We start from the raw sequence: 20,146 nt of genomic DNA, 5'->3' as shown, positions 1-20,146 counted from the left end.
GGTGGAGCTCGGTGGTATGGTGCTTACTTAGCATGCGTGAGGCTGGCGAGTTTGACCCCCAGGATCACGAATAAAATAAGATGAAATAATAGGGCTTCAGTCAAGAGCCGGGGAGGAAGGTCACCCTGAGCAGGACAAGACCTGTGCCACCCTCAGCAAAGCCCTAATCTTTCTGAGGTTGCTCCCTCATCTACAAACAAGGGGGTGAGAGTAGCTGCCATCGAGTCCCTTTCCAAGTCCCTTAGCCATGCCAGTCCTGGCGGTCCACGTATCTGTGGGACCAGATAATGACTGAATTTGTTCTCAAGACAAATCAGATGTGGATGGTACTGGACGGTGTCTTGGGGGAGAGGTCTGCAGAGCTTGGTAGGAGCTAACAATGTTCCCTGTTTAAAGCTGTTGTTCTTCCAGAGCTCAGGAACTCTGCAATGAATGAGGAAGACGCTAGGGACCACGAGGCATGGAAATTTCTCAGGCTCTGTGTACGACTGTCTGTGCCCAGTGCATGAACAAAGGAAGCGCTAGATGCTCAGGAGACACAGCCTGCACGGCAGCAAACGCCTCCACGGGGGTACTTCTGTGCCTGACAGGACACCGGACAGATGGGTCTATTTACAACTGCAGAGAAGTTTCCAGACTACAGGGGCTTCAGACAACACAACCTTTGGCAGGCAGTGCATTTTAGGTCACTATTTTGTGTGACGGGAAATTTATATTGCATCCTTAGAAAGCTTAGGCTTCATTCTTTAGTAACACCCGGCAGGTAGATCTTTTTTTTTTTTGGTCTTTTTTTCTTTTTATTGGTACCGGGGACCAAACTCACAACTGCCTGCTTGCAAGGCAGGCGCTTATGCCGCTGAGCTAAACCCCAGCCCCCAGCAGGTAGATCTTATATTCGTGTGCATTTTTAAGAATTTCCCTTTGCATAACTGAGCCGTCTGTAGGGATAAGAAGGTAAGCACGCCATCCATCCTTCCTGAGCGCAGACAGACTTTGAACCCCTGAGACGTGCTAGAACTGCGGAGGCATTAGAAGTATTATTTTATATTGAACTGGTGTCTTGCTTCCCAGGAGTCTACAGTTTGATGAGATTCTGACTTTTAAAAATCCATTACAGCACACATCGCACGTCCTGACTCGAATCAATAATTCCACCGTTAAGAACTCACAGGCTCTTACCTCTCCACCCGCTTCTAATCTGCTGGCGTCATCCGAAGTACTGGTCAGGTTTCCCGGGTGAAGGAGGGAGTCATCATCTTTGCAAGGACTATTGACAGCTTCCAACTCGTCAAAAAGGATATTGACATCCTTGGCCACTGCAATCAAAGGAAGTACATGAAAAGTGGGATTAGGAATCCAAGATCTTGAAACCCTCACTAAAAGGAAGGCATTTCCCTTGGTTTCATATGTCCTCATCATTTCAATAACACCCTGAGTGACAGCGATCCCATTTCCTAAGATAAGATGCCACATATAAAGATTATTTGACCAAAGCCTCGCAGGGCATTCATCAAGCAAGATTAACAACCACACGAAGCAATGCACAGTACCTGATATCAATATAATTTGTTTTCCACAGTAATAAGTATGTTTGTTGAACTTTCCTTCATACAGATGTTTAGCAACAGGTATTTTCTTTGAAGAGTTTTAAGAACTTGTTTTCTGGTTTGGGGAGATAACCCAGTTTGTTTTGTTTTAATGAACTTTTTTTTTTTCACTTAAGTGCTATACAACGTGCTAAGCAACACTTGCATGGGCTTAGTGATTTTTTTCTTCCTCTGTTATCTCTCAAAGGCCAAACAGCGGAATCCTAACATGACAATGAGATACGCAGTTAGGTTTTCTTCCTCTGCTGATGAACTGCCCCCCTGCCCAAGGCAGTGGATGTTACCCTCAGGTCCAGGCACCAAGGGCAGCCATCAGGCGTCTAGGTACAGATCAGCAGGCTGAAAGTCACAGAGCCTTGCAAAGCTCAGAGGTCAGTGCAGGTGGAGGAGAGAAGGTAAAGCCCCAGCTCAACTGGGAGCAATCGGGTGGCTCACTGTCCAGTCAGATGCCTCAGAAACGGCCGTGAGTTTACACATTGCCAAAAGCTGCCACACAGAAAGAGCTCATGGGAGGCTGGGCCCCATTACCCAAGCATATGGTATGTATTCTTTCATCCAAAAACGTTTTAGGGGTGAGCACATGGCGTTGGGCACAGAATCAAGTCACCGTCACACTTGGGATGACAGTGATGGGACCCTCTGCCTTTCGGGCTCAGTGTCAACAAGCCACAGAAGTGTGCACTGTGAATGCTCCCCAGGGAAGAGCAGAGTGGGGAAGGGGCGATCTGCGGGACGATCTCCTTGGAAGGGGTGATCAGGTTCTAATTGTAGGAAATTCACTGACTTTTTCATTTTTTTAAAAAAAAGTTTGTAAAATGAAATAGATACCAGAATGAAGTGCAGAGACACTTGAGTGCTTACCGTGACAAGCCAAACCACCACCCTCTTCCCAAAGGTAACCAACCTGGTGTCTGGAACCTTGAGGGTATTTTACTTTGTGTTGCTAACAGGTTAGAAAGGGGATTAAACCAAACATCGGCACAAATATTGCCCTGGGTCACAGGGTGGGTCCAGGGTAAGGACAAGGGTCTTCCGAAGCTGGAGGCAGGAGTCAGGATCAGAGAAAGCACTGGCAACGCTGTGCTGTTTCTTTGGGAGATGACAGAGCCACGAGCGGAGGGAAGCAGGTACCCTTCGAAGACAGAAAAGGCCGGACACCGCATCTCTCCCGGAGACTCCAGGGAGAGGCTCGTGTCACCTTGATTTTAGGGATTCTGACCCCCAGTGCTGTCAGATAAGAATTGCGAGTTCTTCTGAAGTCATAAGCTTGTAATAATTTAATTCAGTATTAAAAGTCACTCGATACACTTAGACCATGAGGCCACAGAGCTGAAAAGGTCGGGGTCTCTACCACAGCCAGGTGTGGGGGCGCCTACTCTGTACCCAGTCTTCACGGACAGGGACTGGGGAAATGCAAAGCACCTAGGGCTCTGCAGGGGGTCAAGATTGAAGACAGCTTCCCCGACCACCAGGTGTAACAAGGCTCCACTCCCCACACTGCTCCTGACTCATTTCCTCCTGGCACTGAATGTGATCTATAATTCCTCTGCATTCATTTGTTTCCTTGTTTAAACAAGGCACTGTTGGCTTTTTTAAAAAATGCAGTTCCTGAGGGGAGAGACCTGTCTGTCTTACTGTCTGCAGAGGCCATGTACAGTGTAAATCCTCCACTCCTGGCTTCTGCGTGACCAAATGCTGGCTGTGAGGTAGCCACAGTCCAGTGATGACCGAGAGCCATTCTGCTCTGACCCCACACGGTCCTAGGCCTCTGCCTGGACGTTTCTCCTGACATAATTCTTATGCACAAGTGAGGCTGCCAAGGGTCTCAAGAAGACAGAGCTCAAACCCTCAGCGGGTACTGATGAGATCCACACAGCATGAGATGTGAGCAAAGTCAAACCACCCGCTGCCTACTCCAAACTCTGCCGCTCCGCCATGGCACGTGTGCTTGTTATCTGACTGTGAGACGGAGCTAGAACATTTCCATCAGGGCAGCTAATAGACCTTGAATCTAAAACATCCTCCAAAGGCCAGTGTGTTAAAGGCTCAGTCCCCAGCTTGGCACTAGTGGGAAGTGGTGGAGACCCAGGGAAGTGAGGCCTTCCGGTCACAGAGAGCTCATCCCTGAGGTCTCGAGACCTCAGACCCTTCCTTCTCCTCTTTTTCTCATCCCAGCAATGACACAAGCAGTGTGGCTTCGTCATGAGCTTCCTATTACAATGTGCTGTCCTCTGGACTGACCAAATCACAAACCAAAAGAAACCTTTTCTGTTCATAAACTGAGTGTACATTTGTTACAGTAACGGAAAGCTGACTGATGCGGTAGCCAAGAAGATGAAACGTGATTATGGACATACTCCTAGCGTGGCTGACACCCAGCAGACTCACAAGAAATGTCAGTTTGTCAATTTGAGAGTTGAACTTTTTAAGTTAGCATCTTATACTTCTCAGTACAAGGAGATAAAGAGACGCTTTACAAGTTGGAATGTTTGTTACTGAGAATGGATTGGGACGGGGAGTGAGACACACGCGGAAAGCTGAAGAAGATGCTAAGATTCGTGTCTAGGAGGAGACACTCTTGCACTCTATGCAAACCATGAGCACTTCCCTCTCCTCTTGCAAAGGACAGGAAGTGACTAGTCACCTGTCGGCATTGCTTTCTGTGTGGGACAATCCGTCTGATAAAGTTTGCCACAGCTGCTTCTCAGCGGGGCTGATTTTATCTTCCAGGTACCGTGTGCAGAGTTTGGAGAGATTTTTTTTAATTGTTTCTGAGTAGAGTAGGGTGGTGCCACAGGGAGAGGCAGAGGCCAGAGAAGCTGTTAAACAGCCTGTAGCTCTCAGGGTAACCTCACAGTGAAGACTTACTCTGCTCTGTAGGCCAACACAGTAAGCTTCCTTTATCCCTGGTTTGCTCCCTGCATTTTCAATTACCTATCATCAACTGCAGTCAAAAATGTCCAATGGAAAATTACAGAAACAAGCAACTCCCAGGGTTCACAGGCTCGCTGTCCTGAGAAGCACGATGAACCTCACATCAGCCCTTTCCTCCTTGCCTGGGAAACGAAGCATCCTTTTGGCCAGGGTACCCCACTCTGCACGTGCTCCCCACCTGTCGGTCACTTGGTCACTTGGTGTCCTCTCAGTTATCAGCACAGTACGTGGGGCTTGATGCCATCCAGCTTTCAGAATCCAGCAGGACACTCAGAATATATACAGATAACGGAGAGCTGATGGGAGGTGAGGACTGGGAAACCCTCCCCAGGGAAAGCCCCGTGATGGGATCCCAGAGACAGCAGCTAGCGTGAAACAGAGAGCAACTGGCACTTTGGCTGCCCCTGCCCATCAGAGTTACTTTCTGGAGGTCCAGGGTGTGCAGCCACCAGGGTGCTCAGGGGAATCAGCACCTCATGATAAGCTGATTGTCAGAGAATAAAGTGTATTAAAGGGTGTTTAGTATCTGCCAGCCTGTCAACGGTTTCCACAGGGATTGAGGGCTCTGAATTGTTCTGAACATTCAGGGAAACATGTAGTCAGTAAGAATGTTGTGAAAGATGTTTCCTGATACAGTTAGCTTTACACGCAAAGTGGATTTTAGGAACAAAGTGCAGCATTCTTTGATGAAAACCTGCATCTTTTCCTTAGGGGTAAAATAATTTATGTGTTCAGTGAATATTTGTTTCATGCCTGCAATGCCCAGACTCTGCTGGGCAGGGCTAGAGCTCGGGACACGGTAAGCCTGGCCCTGGCTCTCACAGCCCTCACGGTCAGCCACGGCAGGAGCATTGGCTCTCTATGCAGGACATGGGTGTCACAAGGTCATCTGCCAATGGCGTCTACCATGTCCCTTATACTTCTTGCTCAGAAGGAAAAATGTTCAATGCTTGCCTGCCTGCTATTAGGCTCATTAAACGAGAGAGAAAGCTAAATGCTCTGCAGAGTCAGTTAAGAATAACAAGAGGGCATTTCTGAAATCCCAGCTCTAGGGGAGGCTGAGGCAGGAGGATCACAAGTTCAAGACCATCCTGAGCAACTCTGCAACTTAGTGAGACCTTGTCTCAAAATTTAAAAAAAATTAAATTAAATTAAAAGGACTGGATGTAGCTCAGTCTTCAGTACAAAAAACCAAAACAAGGAATGAGAAAGAGAGACAGAGAACACAAACTCCACGCAGTCCCAGTAGGGAGTCTGCGTGGCCTTCAGAGTCAGGATGGGCCATGTGAACCCAGAGGGGGAGCTAAGGTGTGTCAGAGCAGTGGACACCACGCATGCGGGGCCAGGGAGGCGCAGAGGATTCTCTATGCAGGAGTTAGGAACTCAGCGTCTTCCTGGCTTTCGCAGAACAAGGCTCAGGGACTCCAATGGCTGAGCACGAGTTGTGTGAGGAAAGCATCACATTCAGCATGGTGAAGAGATCTTCAGAAGGCGACCTCTTTCCAGAGCATCCAGGCTGGGGACAGAGCATGGCAGATGGACAGAGCCTGGAGGCAGGTGGACCCCGACAGTCTTTATGGGCTGAGAAGGCCAATTCACTCTGCTACCGAATATTTACAGTCAACTCTCCCTCTAGTGAAAATCATTCAGGGTCTTAGTGATTGTTAATTCCTTAGAGAAAACAGATCACAAATGTCCTGCAAATCTATCACTAGTAAATAGATCACCTAATTAATTAGGAATTCTTTTCTGCCAGTGTCCCCTGTTAGCACTGAGTCAGGCACCCCGGGGGAAGCAGGAAGCAGCGGTGAGTGAGGGGGAACCACGGGAGGCAGGGCTCCCAGGCAATGACAAAGTCAGCACAAAATGTGTCTCAGAAAGAGTGTAAAAGAAAGCAGGAAATACTACCAAAACCCAAAGAGTATGACGACTCTGGGTTACTCGTTAACGCTCTCTTGCTTTCCAAATGCAGCGGGCTGGTCCCACCTTGGTGCGGTACCACAGTACAGGGTGCACTAACCTCGGTATTTCCTGAAGCAGACAAAATAAGGTGGAGTCATAGGCCACAGAAGACGACAGAGCACCCTGCAGCATGACCCAGGTACCTGTCTTCAGTCTCCGAGTGCCGGCTCATGACACTGCTTCTGTCCTAAGTTTGAAATTATTACACCGGACACTCAGAGTTCTGAAAGCCTTACATTCTGACCTCAGAGCTTTGCTAGGAAACACAAAAGAAGACGCCTTTGTGAATAATTCCGAATGCAAAAAGAGAAAAAAGGGTAAGAGACTGCTAATGTCTCAAATTCTTATTAGATCTCTTATAACAAGTCCACCTTGGGGTCTGCACTGAGTTCTCTCCAGGTGAGGGCCTGATGGACACAGAGCTAGCTCATCAGACAGCTCACTGTGCATCTCACAGTGACATCTAACAACAGCGACCGTCATTATACTGACTGTCATTTTCCTCTTTGTAATCACCGTAGTGAGACTGCCTTAAAGCGTTCGTTTCTCCTTAGATACGAAGGAAGTGGGAAGCAAGGCCGGGGCGGGGGGACTACAGTTTGGGGACTGCGGAACCGAGTTTCTCATTTCCTCTTAGAACACCCTGTGAGAGCCATCGTGAAGGGAAAGCCAGCCTCCTGAGGGCTAAGTGGGCTGAGCGGAAAGTGGCAAGGCTGGATTCTAACCCAGATGTGGCTCGTGGGAAGCACTCTCCTGCTCCGAAGTGTGTTTGGCTTTCATTAACAGGAAGTGAGCAACCATCTCCTGGCTGTTTCCACACCGATCTGAATAAAGCTAGCCAACAGGCTTGCCGCCTTTTAAAATTTAACAAACAGATCAAATAGAATGTTTTTAAAAATTCAGAGAAATACACAGAGACTGCAGACTTCTGAATAGCACCGTAGGCTGAGATTTTAGGAGGTAAAATCCAGTCAGCGTTTATCCACAGTAGCAACGCCAGGATTCTGTAGATATTCATTACTCTTCAAATGCACAGGACACTATTGCAAAGGCACAGGCTGCCTGGTTTACAGAGAGGAATAAAGAACTTAAGACAAATAAAGTGATCGGGAAGTGACGCTCCCTGAACTCTTTTCATTCCTTTCCAGTAAACTAGCAGCTGTCAGGGTGAGGCCCCCGGAACCCCAGGATCTTTGGAGGAGTGTCACGGACATGGAAAGAGTGGAGACTAGGGTAAGCGGGCAAAGCTGCACTTAACCAAGGAGCTGTATTTCTCTCTTATGTACCAAAGTCGTATGTTGAAGATTTATTCAGAGGAAGAAAAGTTCTACTGCTTTGAAGTAAGTTTAGAAGTTTATGCTACAGGGTTTGGGCCACAAACAGTTATGTCAGCATCTCCCTAGATGAAACCTGGCATTTTAATGATTGTAGACCTGAGCGCAGGCATCTTCCCTGTGCCAGGGAAAGGCTGTGGAATGTTTTTGTTATGGTTTATATCTAAAATGTCTCTCTCCCCCAACAGTCTCATGTGATCTGAGATGGAGTTTTTGCAAGACGATGGGATCAGAAGGGCTCTAAGTTCATCCGTGGGCTAATCCATTAGTGAGACTGTGACTTGGTGCCATTATCGGGAGGTGATGGAGACTTAGGACAGGGGCCTAGTTGGAGGAAGTGGGTCACAGGACACTGGGGCCTGCGCTGTATCTGGCCTCTTCTTCTCTGTTTTTTTTCCCCCCTTTTTGCTTTTGGCTGCCAGGGGGTGAGCAGATTTGCTTCCCATTGCCTTTCTGCCATGATGTTTCTAAACTGGTACCAGAAGACCATGGACTATACCTTGCAAAATCACATGCCAAAAAAACCCTTTTTCCTTCTCTAAATTGTTTTCCTCAATCATTCTGTCAGAGCAACAAAAAGCTGACTAATACACATTGAAATTTTTAAAGATGTCTTTGTGGATGAACAGAAAAGAATCACAGGATTGTAAAAGATGTATGGCCATTAACAATGTGCCTTTGCCTTGCCTTGGCTCTGTAAGGGTGATGTTTACACAGAAACCCAGGGCTCGCACCTCAGTGTGCTCTGCAAAGCACCAGAATCTCTGAGTCAGGACCACAACCGCGTGTTTACCGTGCAGAGCTTCTGTTGCTCCTGGTTCCTTCAAAGCAAAAGCACCTTGGTTACTCCTGTAACAGGGAAGATGATGGTGGCATCTTTTGCACCCCTGGCAATGATATGGAGAGAAAAACAGAGAACCGCATTCAAGCTGTGCTCATAAGCCTCGTGCTCTCTCACGGTGTGAAATGAGCTCAGTAACGTCCTGTATTAAAGAGCTTCGGAGTCTCCTGACCGTAATTTCCCCCCTTGGGGGAAGAGCATGTGCTTTGGCTTCAGGTTAATCTGAGTTTAAACACCAACTCTGCCTCTAGCAAGCTACTGGGTGGATAAAGCTTATGTGGACTTTAATTTCTTTACCTTTCCCATGGTCAGAATCCCACTTCCAAGAAGGAATGTCGTAAGAAATGAAGAAATAGATGGCAGTCAACACTTCCATGGTGCTTGCCACACACCGGGGACTGCGCTAAGCACTCCGTGTGTGCTTATCATAACCACTGTGCTGTTTATCCATGTGAGAATTAAAGCAAGCGAAAGTAAGACTGAATGGAACGACACAAACAAAGGCCAACCAGACTTGTCACACAAGACCAATTCCTGCCAGTCCCATCCCTTCCCCTCTGCAACGGTGGACACTACATGTTAAATGAGAAACTGAAGCTCAAGAAATGGATTCACAGAGACTCATGGGAAGTCACGGAAGAGATGACGCAGCTTCTCAGCTGACAAAGTACAAATCAGTGCCAACGCAGGCACCGCCGTGTGGTTGTGCAGGCACACGTACCGGCACAGAGGGCCCAACCACGGGCACCACGGTCCAGCATCCCTAACCCACAAGCCTCATGTTGAAGCCCGAGGTTTCGCCCTTTTCTCCCTGTTAGAAACTAATGGGCTGTGACACAGATCTGTCTGCCAGGGCAGGGACACCCCCCGGGAGCCCCCAGAGCATACGTCTACCTGTGCTGGGAACTACGATAGGAAAAAGGCAAGGACACAACAAGAACCGTGGGTGCCACAGGCCAGAGGGTGGAACAGTTTCTAGACAGAGCCAGGCATTAATTTAAATACGAATTAAAAGATTCAGTGTAATCTGTAAGTGGTGATCAGGTAGTGCAATCTAAGTTCACACACACACACACACACACACACACACACACACACACATGCATACACACACACATGGAGTAAAGCTTGCTTGTGGCCTGGAGAGCTTAACACACAGTTTTCAGCCTCATTTCAGAAGGCTACCTTTAAAAATGCACACCTCCTAAAGGTTCCAATTTTAAAACTCTGGTGCTTAAAAGGCAGGCCTTTTAAAAAATTTAATTGATGCTACGAGCACACTGACGTAGGCACTGGTGTCTTTCTATGGAGAAGGTTGGACTCTTGCTAGACAAACTCAAGAGTTAAGCCCTGACCTGTGACTTCACTATGGCTCCACCAAGTTAAGCTTGCTTCCCAGGTCCCATTCTACTGATTCGCTCACAATGTAATTTCGGTCACTGCCGACATTCCCACTCTCACGCCTTACAAACCAGAGTGACACCAAGGTCCCAGGAGTTTGTTTAAGAGCAGAATGCATAGTGAGACCACTCAGATGTGTTCATGTCTGTCTGCTGCTGGGGAGGCGTTCACCTCCCAAAGCTACCATCCACTTAGAAATACGTGTTAAGCACCGACACCACTCCATGCAGCTAATGTTACTGGGGATGATAAAGACACAAACAGTGAGATCGCCACCTTCTGGAGCCTGCAGCACGCCTGCCCGAGGCTGGGGTCCAGCCCACCACCCCGCCCAGAGCCACGCGGCTGCTCCCAGGGCTGCTCTGTTTCTGCTTCTAAGCATCAGCCCTTTGGAAGCTCAGACTACAGAAAGTAAAAGCCAGCGACTTAAGGCAAAACTCTGCTCTAACAAGAGTTCAAGGGACCTGGTTGAGATCTCGGGATGGGGGGTGAAGGCTGAGAAGAGACAGGTGGGAAGGAACCCCAGGGAGGAACACACTCAGGTCACGGCCCCCTTACAGTACGCTCCCTCATAGAAACGTCTGCTTCCCAGGAAGCAATCAGGTTGTTTCCCTCGGGACCAGCACAGGGTATTAGCGGTTTTAGTTTATTGGCAGTTTAGTTGGTTGTTTTAGTTTTCATAAATTGGGTTTTGTACCAAAGTGTTCACACTGCTCTCATGTGCTATGCCTAGAACAGTGACTGGCAGATGGCATGGGAGATGGACAGACTAACGAAAGGGGAGGACAATTTCTTTTTTCTATAGGATTTGCATCCAGCAGAGAGGGCCAGAGACACAACTGGGGCGTGGCAGTCACTCCGAGACACTGTTAGTGCAGAGGAGCCCTACCGGGGCAGCAGAATGAGAAGCATGCTAGGAGCATTCTTGCGTCTAAATATGAAGATGTAAGAATAAAATGGTTGCAAATCAGAAGAGTTTATCTTTCCTGATAAATTTGCGCTCAGCAGAGCAAAAATTTGAGATACAATTATCTATTTATTATCACATATTAACCATAAAGCTTGGGAAGCTGCACTTGGTTATCTCAGCTTCAAAACAGAATATACAATTGCTGAACATGCTGTCTCTCAGCGCACACACACACACACACACACACTTCTAGTTTGATCTTGAAGGTTATACATGCATGGCCACAAAATTTTTAAAGAAGTACTGAAATCAAATTAATCATCTTGATAAATTTCAACAAAAATACCTGAAAGGGGGGTGCTAAACTGATGTTCAGAATTATGCATCCTTCACATTATTACTGATTGGTATCTTGAGCTTCCTAGGAACAATACTTTAAGGTACACCCCCCCCCAAAACCAGACTACACAGTTTTATAGTTACAAATTACACAGAACTGGCTAAATGTATGAATTCTACTCAGAACCTACATAGAGGTTAAAGGTACAGAAATGCCCTAAATCTCCAGAAGAGACCCAGCCTGTGTAGACAGCTCCCCAAAGCTACTTAGCACAGAAATTGTTTTACAATAAGAGAATAGATTACTTCTCAAGCATTAGAAAATGTGAGACTCTATAGGGGTCTTGATTTGCATTTGAAAGTGAAATAAAATTTCCATTTTATTTTGAAATTTAAATAGAAAGTACTCATAAATTTATGCTCCTCTACATTTTTATTAAAAAATCACCATTCTAAAGTATATCACAGCTAATGTCATATACAACCACGTCTTTTTGAAGATCTGATAATAAACATTCCCATAAAAAGCATCCTTTATAAACCATTAGCTCATTTTGATATAAGTTCATTTAGAGCCCCCCAAATTTATTAAGCTCATTTCCAGCTTTCCATGAAAGTACATAAAAGCCAGCTTTTAGCATTTATTTTTAAAAAACCTTTAAAGCTTTTGAGCATTTTACAACATCTTGCTAACATCTTTCAAATCAAAAGTAATAATTACATGATTTTATGACTTTCCATGAAACATGACTTTTTCCTCTGTCTATTGATTTCATTTTTCTTCTCCTGAGCGGGGTAGGGGATTGCCGTTGCTTACTCAGTAGCCATTCACAGGGACTGTCCAGCCAGTACAAGCGGCTCTTGCACTCTTCATTAGAAATATTTTTTTCAAAGCAGCTTTATCTCTTCACCTTCAGGACCCCTCCCCTCACTGAGTTTAAATCCTAAATCGAATACAGTCTTGTTAAAGGGACCGCCAGACCATTTAGTCTGGTCTGGTCTCCACGTCTGCAGAGTTATTTTGTGACTAAATTTTTCCCATGTCCCTTAGGGGACCCATCCATAAAGTGGAGCCATTACCTCAGGAACTTAAGAAAATCCTATAGTAAGTAAAGCAGGTAACGATTGCTAACATGTGACATTATCTAAGGCTAGGGATGTAGCTCAGTGGGAGGGCATTTGCCTAGTGTGCTGCAGACCATGGGTTAAAGCCCCCCTATCAGATAAGACAAATGCAAACAGTACAGAGAAGCAACATCCCAAAGGTGAAAGCAGAAAAAACGCCACGATTCTTTATGCAGGGGTCTTCATATCCAAACCCTCAAGTTTGACGTTGAAACGTAATTCTTTGGTATTAAGAGAGGAGTTCTGTCTTGCAGAATTAGGGCTTTGATCATGAAATGAGCCTAATGACCTACCCAATGCTAAATGTGCAATTTGGGCAAATGTTTTTATTACAATAAAATTCTTAGTGAAAATTATAAAGCACAAATAAAATAGTTCAAGAAGAGTTAAATTTGATGGATCAAAATCTCAGAAATGAAGGGTTCACTTCTGAGACAAGGCCGTGTCAGAAGCTTCAGTGTCAGAAGCTTCCGGCTTGTTGCCAGGACTCTGTCCCTGGTCCTAGAGAACCAGACTGACATTAACTTCTTACATTTGAGCAGAGAAATGGTATTTTTCTTCCATAAAGGTTTTAATTACATTATAGGTAATCAAGGAACCTAAAATATTACAATGCTTGGAAATTCACTGACTGTACACAATGTGTAATTCGGCTACAGGGTTCTCCAAAGACCCCAATATTATGCGGCTCAGTTTCGCAAATTAAACTGTCATTTAGCCATCTCTTCTGATCTTGAAATTATTCTATCTTCTGGACATCATTTTATTGTTAGTTTTTAAAGCTCGACATCGACTGTTTCTGCTTTTCCTAGCCCCATGCTCAGCGCTACCACGGTTTCCCCTCGCATGATGAATGTCAAAGTGTAGAGGAACTTACTTTCTTGGATTGCATTAAGAATCTCTGAAAAGTCCACATCACTCCTTGGGCCGTCAGGGAGTCTTCGCATATCCAGCTGGTAGCCTTGCAAATCCACACCTCCTTCTGGAGAAATGAAAGAGATTCATGGAGTTTGCATCGGATATCGGAGAGCCCAGCGCTCAGGCCCAAGGAGAAGCAGGGTCAGACAGAATTCAAGGGAACAGCTAGTTTATCCTCCTTCTCGGAGAAACAACTTAAAAACAAAAAGCAACCACAGCAACACAACAAAACAAAAACTGAAAAAGAAAACGAGGAACATACACAATCCATTTGTTCCTTTTGGAACAAAAACATTCACTTGTATTTCAGAAAAAAACCTCAAATAATATTTTTACAATACAACATGCTTTGCATTCTTTACTGATCATTTTCTGCTTGGAAAAGATAAGATGTTAACCCCCGGACATTTAAAATTACTTTCAGTTGCACGTGGATAAAAATGACATTCAATACAAATACTTTATATTACCATTTTCTTCCAAATTATAATTCACTCTTTAAGAAGGAATTAATATCGACAATTACAGAAAACAAAGTATCACTATTTTTCCCCTCGAGGTTGGGCCTCCTGTTACATTCCTTATTTTTTCAACTATCAAAGAACTTTTTTCTTTGTTCTATGAAATAACTGTACTCTGCGCACTATGAGTGGTGAGCTTGGCAGGTTGTAGACACAGGCGGTCTCAGCCCTCTGGGAGGCTGGGACAGGAGGACTGGACTTTGAGCACTTTGGTGACTTAGTGAGACCCTGCCTCAAAACAGAAAGAGCTGGGGATGCAGCTCAGTGCAAAGGCCACGGGGGAGAAAAAGTTCTTCTGCTGTTCCATAAACTTACAGAACATTTTAGGAAGTCAAAGAACCAAGATATCAAAAAGTACCTTCATCATTGACACTTATTCACCTTCTGAATGCTTCCTCGTCGGTCAGAACATCTCCAGTTCAGGGAATTAGCAAAAGCAAAAAGCCAGGGCTAACACAGACATGGACGTAGCCTGAGGAGTGCAACGACGCATGCCCTGGCCGCCCGTGTCTTCCCAAAAATAATCCTTTCCTAAGCCAAAAAGTACTTAATCTTATCATTCGTGTTTCTAAAATTCAGCAAGGAGACACAGTCACTGCATTAGATGGATGCTCATTTTAGGAGGGAAACTGAGGCTTAGGAGGGCAGAGTTTTAGCACTTGGAATGCCGCCTGGCACACAGTAGGGCCCTCAACAAATGTGGGCTGGATGAATGAAGGAGGCCGTGACTAACCCTGGAGCAAATACATAGGGATACAAGCTACAGCTCGGCTCTGGAGTCACAGAGAACAGCATCCAAACTCTGTGAAGGCACCTGGACGTCTCCAAAGCTTAAGTTTCCTTGTCTATAAAATAGGGATGACAATTACAGCCTCACAACACAGCCACGAGGAATCAATGAGATGATGCACAAGAAGCTCGTGGGTGTCAGAGCCCATAATAAATGAAGCCACCATATTACTATTTCTTCCCTTCACAATGACCACTAACACAATGCTGGCATCCTAGAAAGACTGTCTCACTACAAGACACGGTGTCACAAGCCAGTCCGAGGAACCCCAGCATGCAGACACGGTGGTGAAGTTCAATGCCAAGTGACCTGAGGGACAGCTTCTCAGACAGGACACACAAAGGATGCCTGTCCTTCTCCCCATGCGCAGGTACTTCAAGAGCTAGAGAAAGGTCCTCCCGTGTCTCAGTCTCTCGGGTGGCTGGTCGGTCACTGCGTTCTGTGCTCAAAGAGCTCACAACCCCAAGAAGTAACCAACAGACTGTTCCATGCAGCCCACCTGCCAGGCTCTGCGCTAAGCCTGCCAGCTGCTGGTCTTTAACCTGGGAAAGGAAGGGGCATCGGGGTGGTGCAGGGTGCCCACAGCCACACAGCCACTGAGGCATACAGCGGCGACCGCTCCACACCCTTCCTGAGCAGGCTTCCACACCACCCACATCCCAGCCATCACGACCCACACTGCTGTAAGAGACTGCATTCACCAAATAAATGTAACAGGACCCAACAGAATAACGCCATGTTCCAATCTTTCCAACCAAGATAAAAGCCATTACATGACTGAAAAAGCCAGGACTTCCTAGAAAGCGCTCATACACAGAAGCTCATGTCACATTCAGGTGACACTCGGTGTCACATTCAGGAGCCCGTGGACCCATTCAGGAGTGGGTGTGACTACCAAGTAATTACAGTTTGTAATGTCTAAAATCCCATGAAGCTTTAAACGTTTTCTAAGTCGGGGGCAGTAGAGAAGTATCAGAAGTCACAAGAGAAGCCACATTAGGGGGTCATATAGGTCATTAAATTCCACACTTGACACATGTCTAGGAAGTGAGAATACAGACATTCAGTACTACAGAAACACGGGTGATAATTACCGCTGCATCCCCTACAGACATAGGTATAGATATGTCCTAGGCATATTAAAAAAAACTAAACTAGAAAAAAAGACCGAAAGAAAATACGTGTTTCACTGGCTGTGAAATTACGGGCGCTTTTCATTTTGTTTTATTCTTTATCTTTTCTATGTTTTTTACCATAAGCATAAAATATTTTTATAAGTTTAAAGACATTAAAAAATTCAGACCGGAACAATGAAACATAATAATTACCTAGAGTTCAGAATTTAAGACCTCAAAGGCTACAGATATTACACTATAGGTAATGTATCCTATATATCCAATACAGTGTATCCCAAATAGTGTATCCTAAATGTCCAATACAGAGTAACATTTTTGCAAATTAATGCAAGTCTTAAAGTGTGTTAAACAGCCCCAAATTGCACAATGTAACATCGTCTTCATGATAAACATGAAGATCATATTTGAAATCTCCAGTATATAAGGTGTCTCTGCCCCTCTGTTCTAAATACAGAATCTGCTTTCATGAAGAGGATATCATGTCTGGGGCTTTTAGTAATGAACCAGACATTAAAACCTTGCATGACAAAGTAGGGGTCACTGTAAAACAAGGACATTCTTAACTGGAGGGGGGTCAGTGTGCGAGGGCATCGTCAAAGGAATCCTACAGATCACCACCGTCCGCAAACAGTGCCTAAGTCAAGGAAACTCAGTGACCTCGGTACATGAAATGTGATGTGTCTAACTGGTACTTTTGATATTAATTTATTGTTAGGCATATAGGTTTTGTCTTGTTGAGACAGGGTCTCACTCTGCGGTCCAGGCTGGCCTTGAGCTGAATTTGCAGCCCAGGCTAATCATTAACTTGCCGTGACCCTCCTGCCTCAGCCTCCCGAGTGCTGGAATTACAGGTGTGCACTGCCACGCATGCCTAGGCATGTAGTTTTGATATTATTTCTAAAATGTTAAGAAGTTTAGTTCTTCCCCGTAGTCACAGACATCTGGACACCTGAGAGGGCAGGAGGATCGTTGCAAATTTGAGGCCAGCTTGAGCTACACAGTAAGGCCTTGTCTCAAAACAAAAAACAAAAACAAGACCCACAAAGCTATAAAGCACTAGATGAGCGGATGAAGAGGTCATGATTTCAGAGTGGAGCCTCTAAATTACAACTTCAAAGAGCATCAGTAATAATACGCAACTAAGCGCAAAACCCAGGAAACTAAGTAAAAATGTGTAAGAGGGAAGCTAAGGGATTCCTCAAAGATGTGAAAAACACGTTGATGATTTTAAAAGTTAAAATGGCTATAAAACCTACCTGCCTCCCAGTTGGTTTCAGCTTATGTCATACATGGTGACTCAGAGTGGTTCTGTCCAACCCTTCATGGCAAATCCTGTGAGTGAGTAATGTTTAAAGCAAAACTAACCTTGATAATGGTATTTACTTTGCTTTACTTATTGGTCTTTGAGACGGGGTCTCTCAACGCAGTCAGGCTTGAGCTCGCTTTGTAACCCGGGCTCATCTTGAACGCAAGATCATCCTCCTGCCTCAGCCTCCCGCGTGCTGGGACTACAGGTGTGAGCCACCACATCTGGCAGCATGTACACTGAGTAAGTGGCCTTCAGGGGGCAAATGATGGCTTACATGCTAATGTGAGACTTTAATCTAACTTGGATTTTAACTATGCACAAGAGTAAAAACAAATATAACACAAAGATAGCAACGGAAGAGCTCGGAGTGTGAGTGTCTCAGCTGGCAAACACAGCAGCGCCCGCCCCAACTCAAGTCCGCCAAGGCCCACTTCACACGCTCTGCCTCAGGGAGTATTTCTTGATCCTAATAAGGAAAGGCCATTTTTCTGTCCTCTGAACCCACACTAATCTATATTTTATCTTTTCCACTTTCCATTTTTAAAAGGTGGGTAAAGACTCAGCGCCGTGTGGAGCAGAGCACAGTGAGGGACCCCAACTCCCCACTCGGCACGCGCACCCTCAGTCGGGCACCGAGGAGCAGGGCACACCCCTTCCCTCCCTCCCAGGCCTAGAACGATACTTTCAGTACTCCCTTAATGGTTTCTTAATGTAACTTCACATTACAGTAATAGACACAGACTACAAAAATGCCCCCGTTTTTCTTCATAATCTACTATTTAAGGCTCCCCAGATGCCTGGGAAAGACATAAGATACAACATCTGTCTTTTACTAAGTCTTTAAAAATTTTATCAAATAATAAACTCTCAAATACCAAAAGGTTTAAAGTCCAATAGCTACCCCCTTTCCAATGCTAGTTTTTTCCCCAGAATGATCATTTTTAAGTTTCTGCTGGATATTTACCAAGGAAATCAATATTCTTAGTTATTCTACTATATTATATTCATTTAATAACTTTAAAAATTACTTACAGTTCCATTTCTTGTTCAATAAAATATACACGGATCTTATTTATAATTGCAAGTCAACATAAAGTGGTACAAAATAGATTTTCACATTAAATTATCTGAATTTGAATTCTACTTTTATATGACTTTGAACCATGAAATAGTAAACCTCATCTTCCTCTATACAAAATGGAGATAATTAAAGTTTTGAAGGCTTGTTTGGCCCATCATATTATATCAGGGTGGTTCACTAAAAAAATGTTTATGACCTGCTCCTCCACAAAATGAGGGCCTATTTTAGTTAGGTTTGGGGCTTACAGTAAACAAAAACAATTTGGTAAAAAAAAAAATCCTGTATGTTTGGGCTTAGAATAGTTTCTTCATAGTACAACAGAAATCAAGGAAAATCTGACAGATCAAATCTCACCTTAGCAGAAAAATGCAGAATACAGAAAGCGGGGAAGGGAGACGAATGATATTTTCTGTGATTTTTGTATTAAGTGGATCTGAAAATTAATATTATCTAGATTCTACAAATTTAAAAACTGATAGTTCTTGTCCTGAGAGGTCCACCGACCCCAAATCCTCACAGGTAGCTTTTTTTTTTTTTTTTTGTGCAAAATGGGTCACAGTAATATTTCCAAATTTGAGTGGGATATCTAAAATAAATTCTCACGTGTGATGTTTTCTAACTTGATGGGCTACAAGGACACTGACTTTTAAATCAGGAGTTTTGTTTTGATCTCCCGGTAGGTCTACCCCATATTCCTGTGACCGGGTTAGGGTAAAAACCCCTTTTGAAGGGAAGAACGGGGCTCCTCACTGCCAGCACCGCTTCTGGCCCCAGCCAGGGCTCAAGAGTGAATAAACGGGTACCGATTCTCCAAGAGGAATGCAGTGGTCACACATTGCAAAGACTCCTAGTAAAAGAGAAGCTGAAATAAAACACATTCTGACTTAAATTTTAAAACATCTCTGAAGACAGAGAAAACGAACTGCTGGCAGATCTGGATTGGAAACCTCAGACTTACACGTGGGATATGCGTGTCAGGAAAGACTGCATCCTCCTGTTTCTGGATTTCATTTCTAGCGCTCACCACATCCACTGAATTGGCCCCAAGCCCGGGAGGCTTCACAGTCAGCACGGGGTCATGGGCGCTGTGTGGAACACACCGAAGCTGTGCCCTTTCACATTCTCAGTGCTGTGTCGCTGTTACAGTGAATGGAGTGGTGTCACCAGGCCATTCTTGTACAGCAAAGAAAGCTTGGCTTCCGATTGCGGGAATGAACAGACTGACCTGCCCCCGGTCATCACACCCAGGCTAAAGCTATCTGCTCAGCAGATTAACACCAGGTGGCCCTCACAGCTCAGTCCCTGACTGGGTCCTGACTGGAGAAGCACATTTGGTAAACAGCAGGGAGCTGATTCTCAGGTCTAAAATAGAAATAATGATCCCAGTGCTTTGGGGAATAATGGCTGACCTTCAGTGAAATTGCTTCTGCACTTCCCAAGACTGGCACGGTCCTGATCTCCCGGGTTGTAACACATCTGTGCCCTGAAAGCTGTGAGTAACACAAGGGACTTGGAGTCCCACCAGTGGGGTTCCTTGGGCTCTTGCAATCTCCTGGGGGCTGAGGTCTACGGCTGTGATAACAAGGATTCTCACAGATGAGGGGAAGAGACAAGCTCAGCATCAGGAGGGGTCATCGGGCAGGAAGTCTGAGGTTTTCAACTGTGCTCAGTGTAGGGGGATGATGTATTTTTATTAGGGTATGTTTGCGTGTATCACAGTTACATTTGTTCTGAGGGCTGGAACATGCACACAGCACACCAGTGTCATCTGCCATCCTTTACGCCCCTCCTTACCCACTCTTGCACCCCTTCTCCATCTCAAGCAATTCTAAAGTCTTTTGGTTTCTTACCATTTTCCCTTTGCAAAACTCTTTGATTGTTTTGTGTTCTAGGTTTCACATAAAGGAGAAGTCATACCGTATTTAACTTCCGGTAACT

At 45.2% G+C, this 20,146-nt stretch overlaps 1 protein-coding gene across 5 annotated transcripts in view; it reads right to left on the bottom strand.

Annotated features, from left to right (window-relative positions):
- The window catches only part of Ano4 (anoctamin 4), a 354,709-nt gene that overhangs the window by 142,804 nt on the left and 191,759 nt on the right, over positions 1 to 20,146 (bottom strand). For 3 of the 5 annotated variants that reach the window (XM_063255442.1, XM_005006337.4, XM_063255444.1), the window contains 2 exons: positions 13,331 to 13,435; positions 1,180 to 1,316 (listed from right to left, as the gene is read on the bottom strand). In XM_063255442.1, the coding sequence (XP_063111512.1) occupies positions 1,180 to 1,316; positions 13,331 to 13,435 (242 nt within the window). Of the gene's footprint in view, positions 1 to 1,179; positions 1,317 to 13,330; positions 13,436 to 19,166; positions 19,413 to 20,146 lie in introns of those variants that run through there. The other 2 variants (XM_063255445.1, XM_063255443.1) reach the window with 2 other exon arrangements.

Source organism: Cavia porcellus, unplaced genomic scaffold (assembly GCF_034190915.1).
Source record: "Cavia porcellus strain 051 isolate PalLab524CR breed Dunkin Hartley unplaced genomic scaffold, mCavPor4.1 scaffold_8, whole genome shotgun sequence".
Lineage (NCBI taxonomy): Eukaryota > Metazoa > Chordata > Mammalia > Rodentia > Caviidae > Cavia > Cavia porcellus.
Note: the sequence above shows the minus strand (reverse complement) of the source record. Positions and strands in the feature narration are given on the sequence as shown.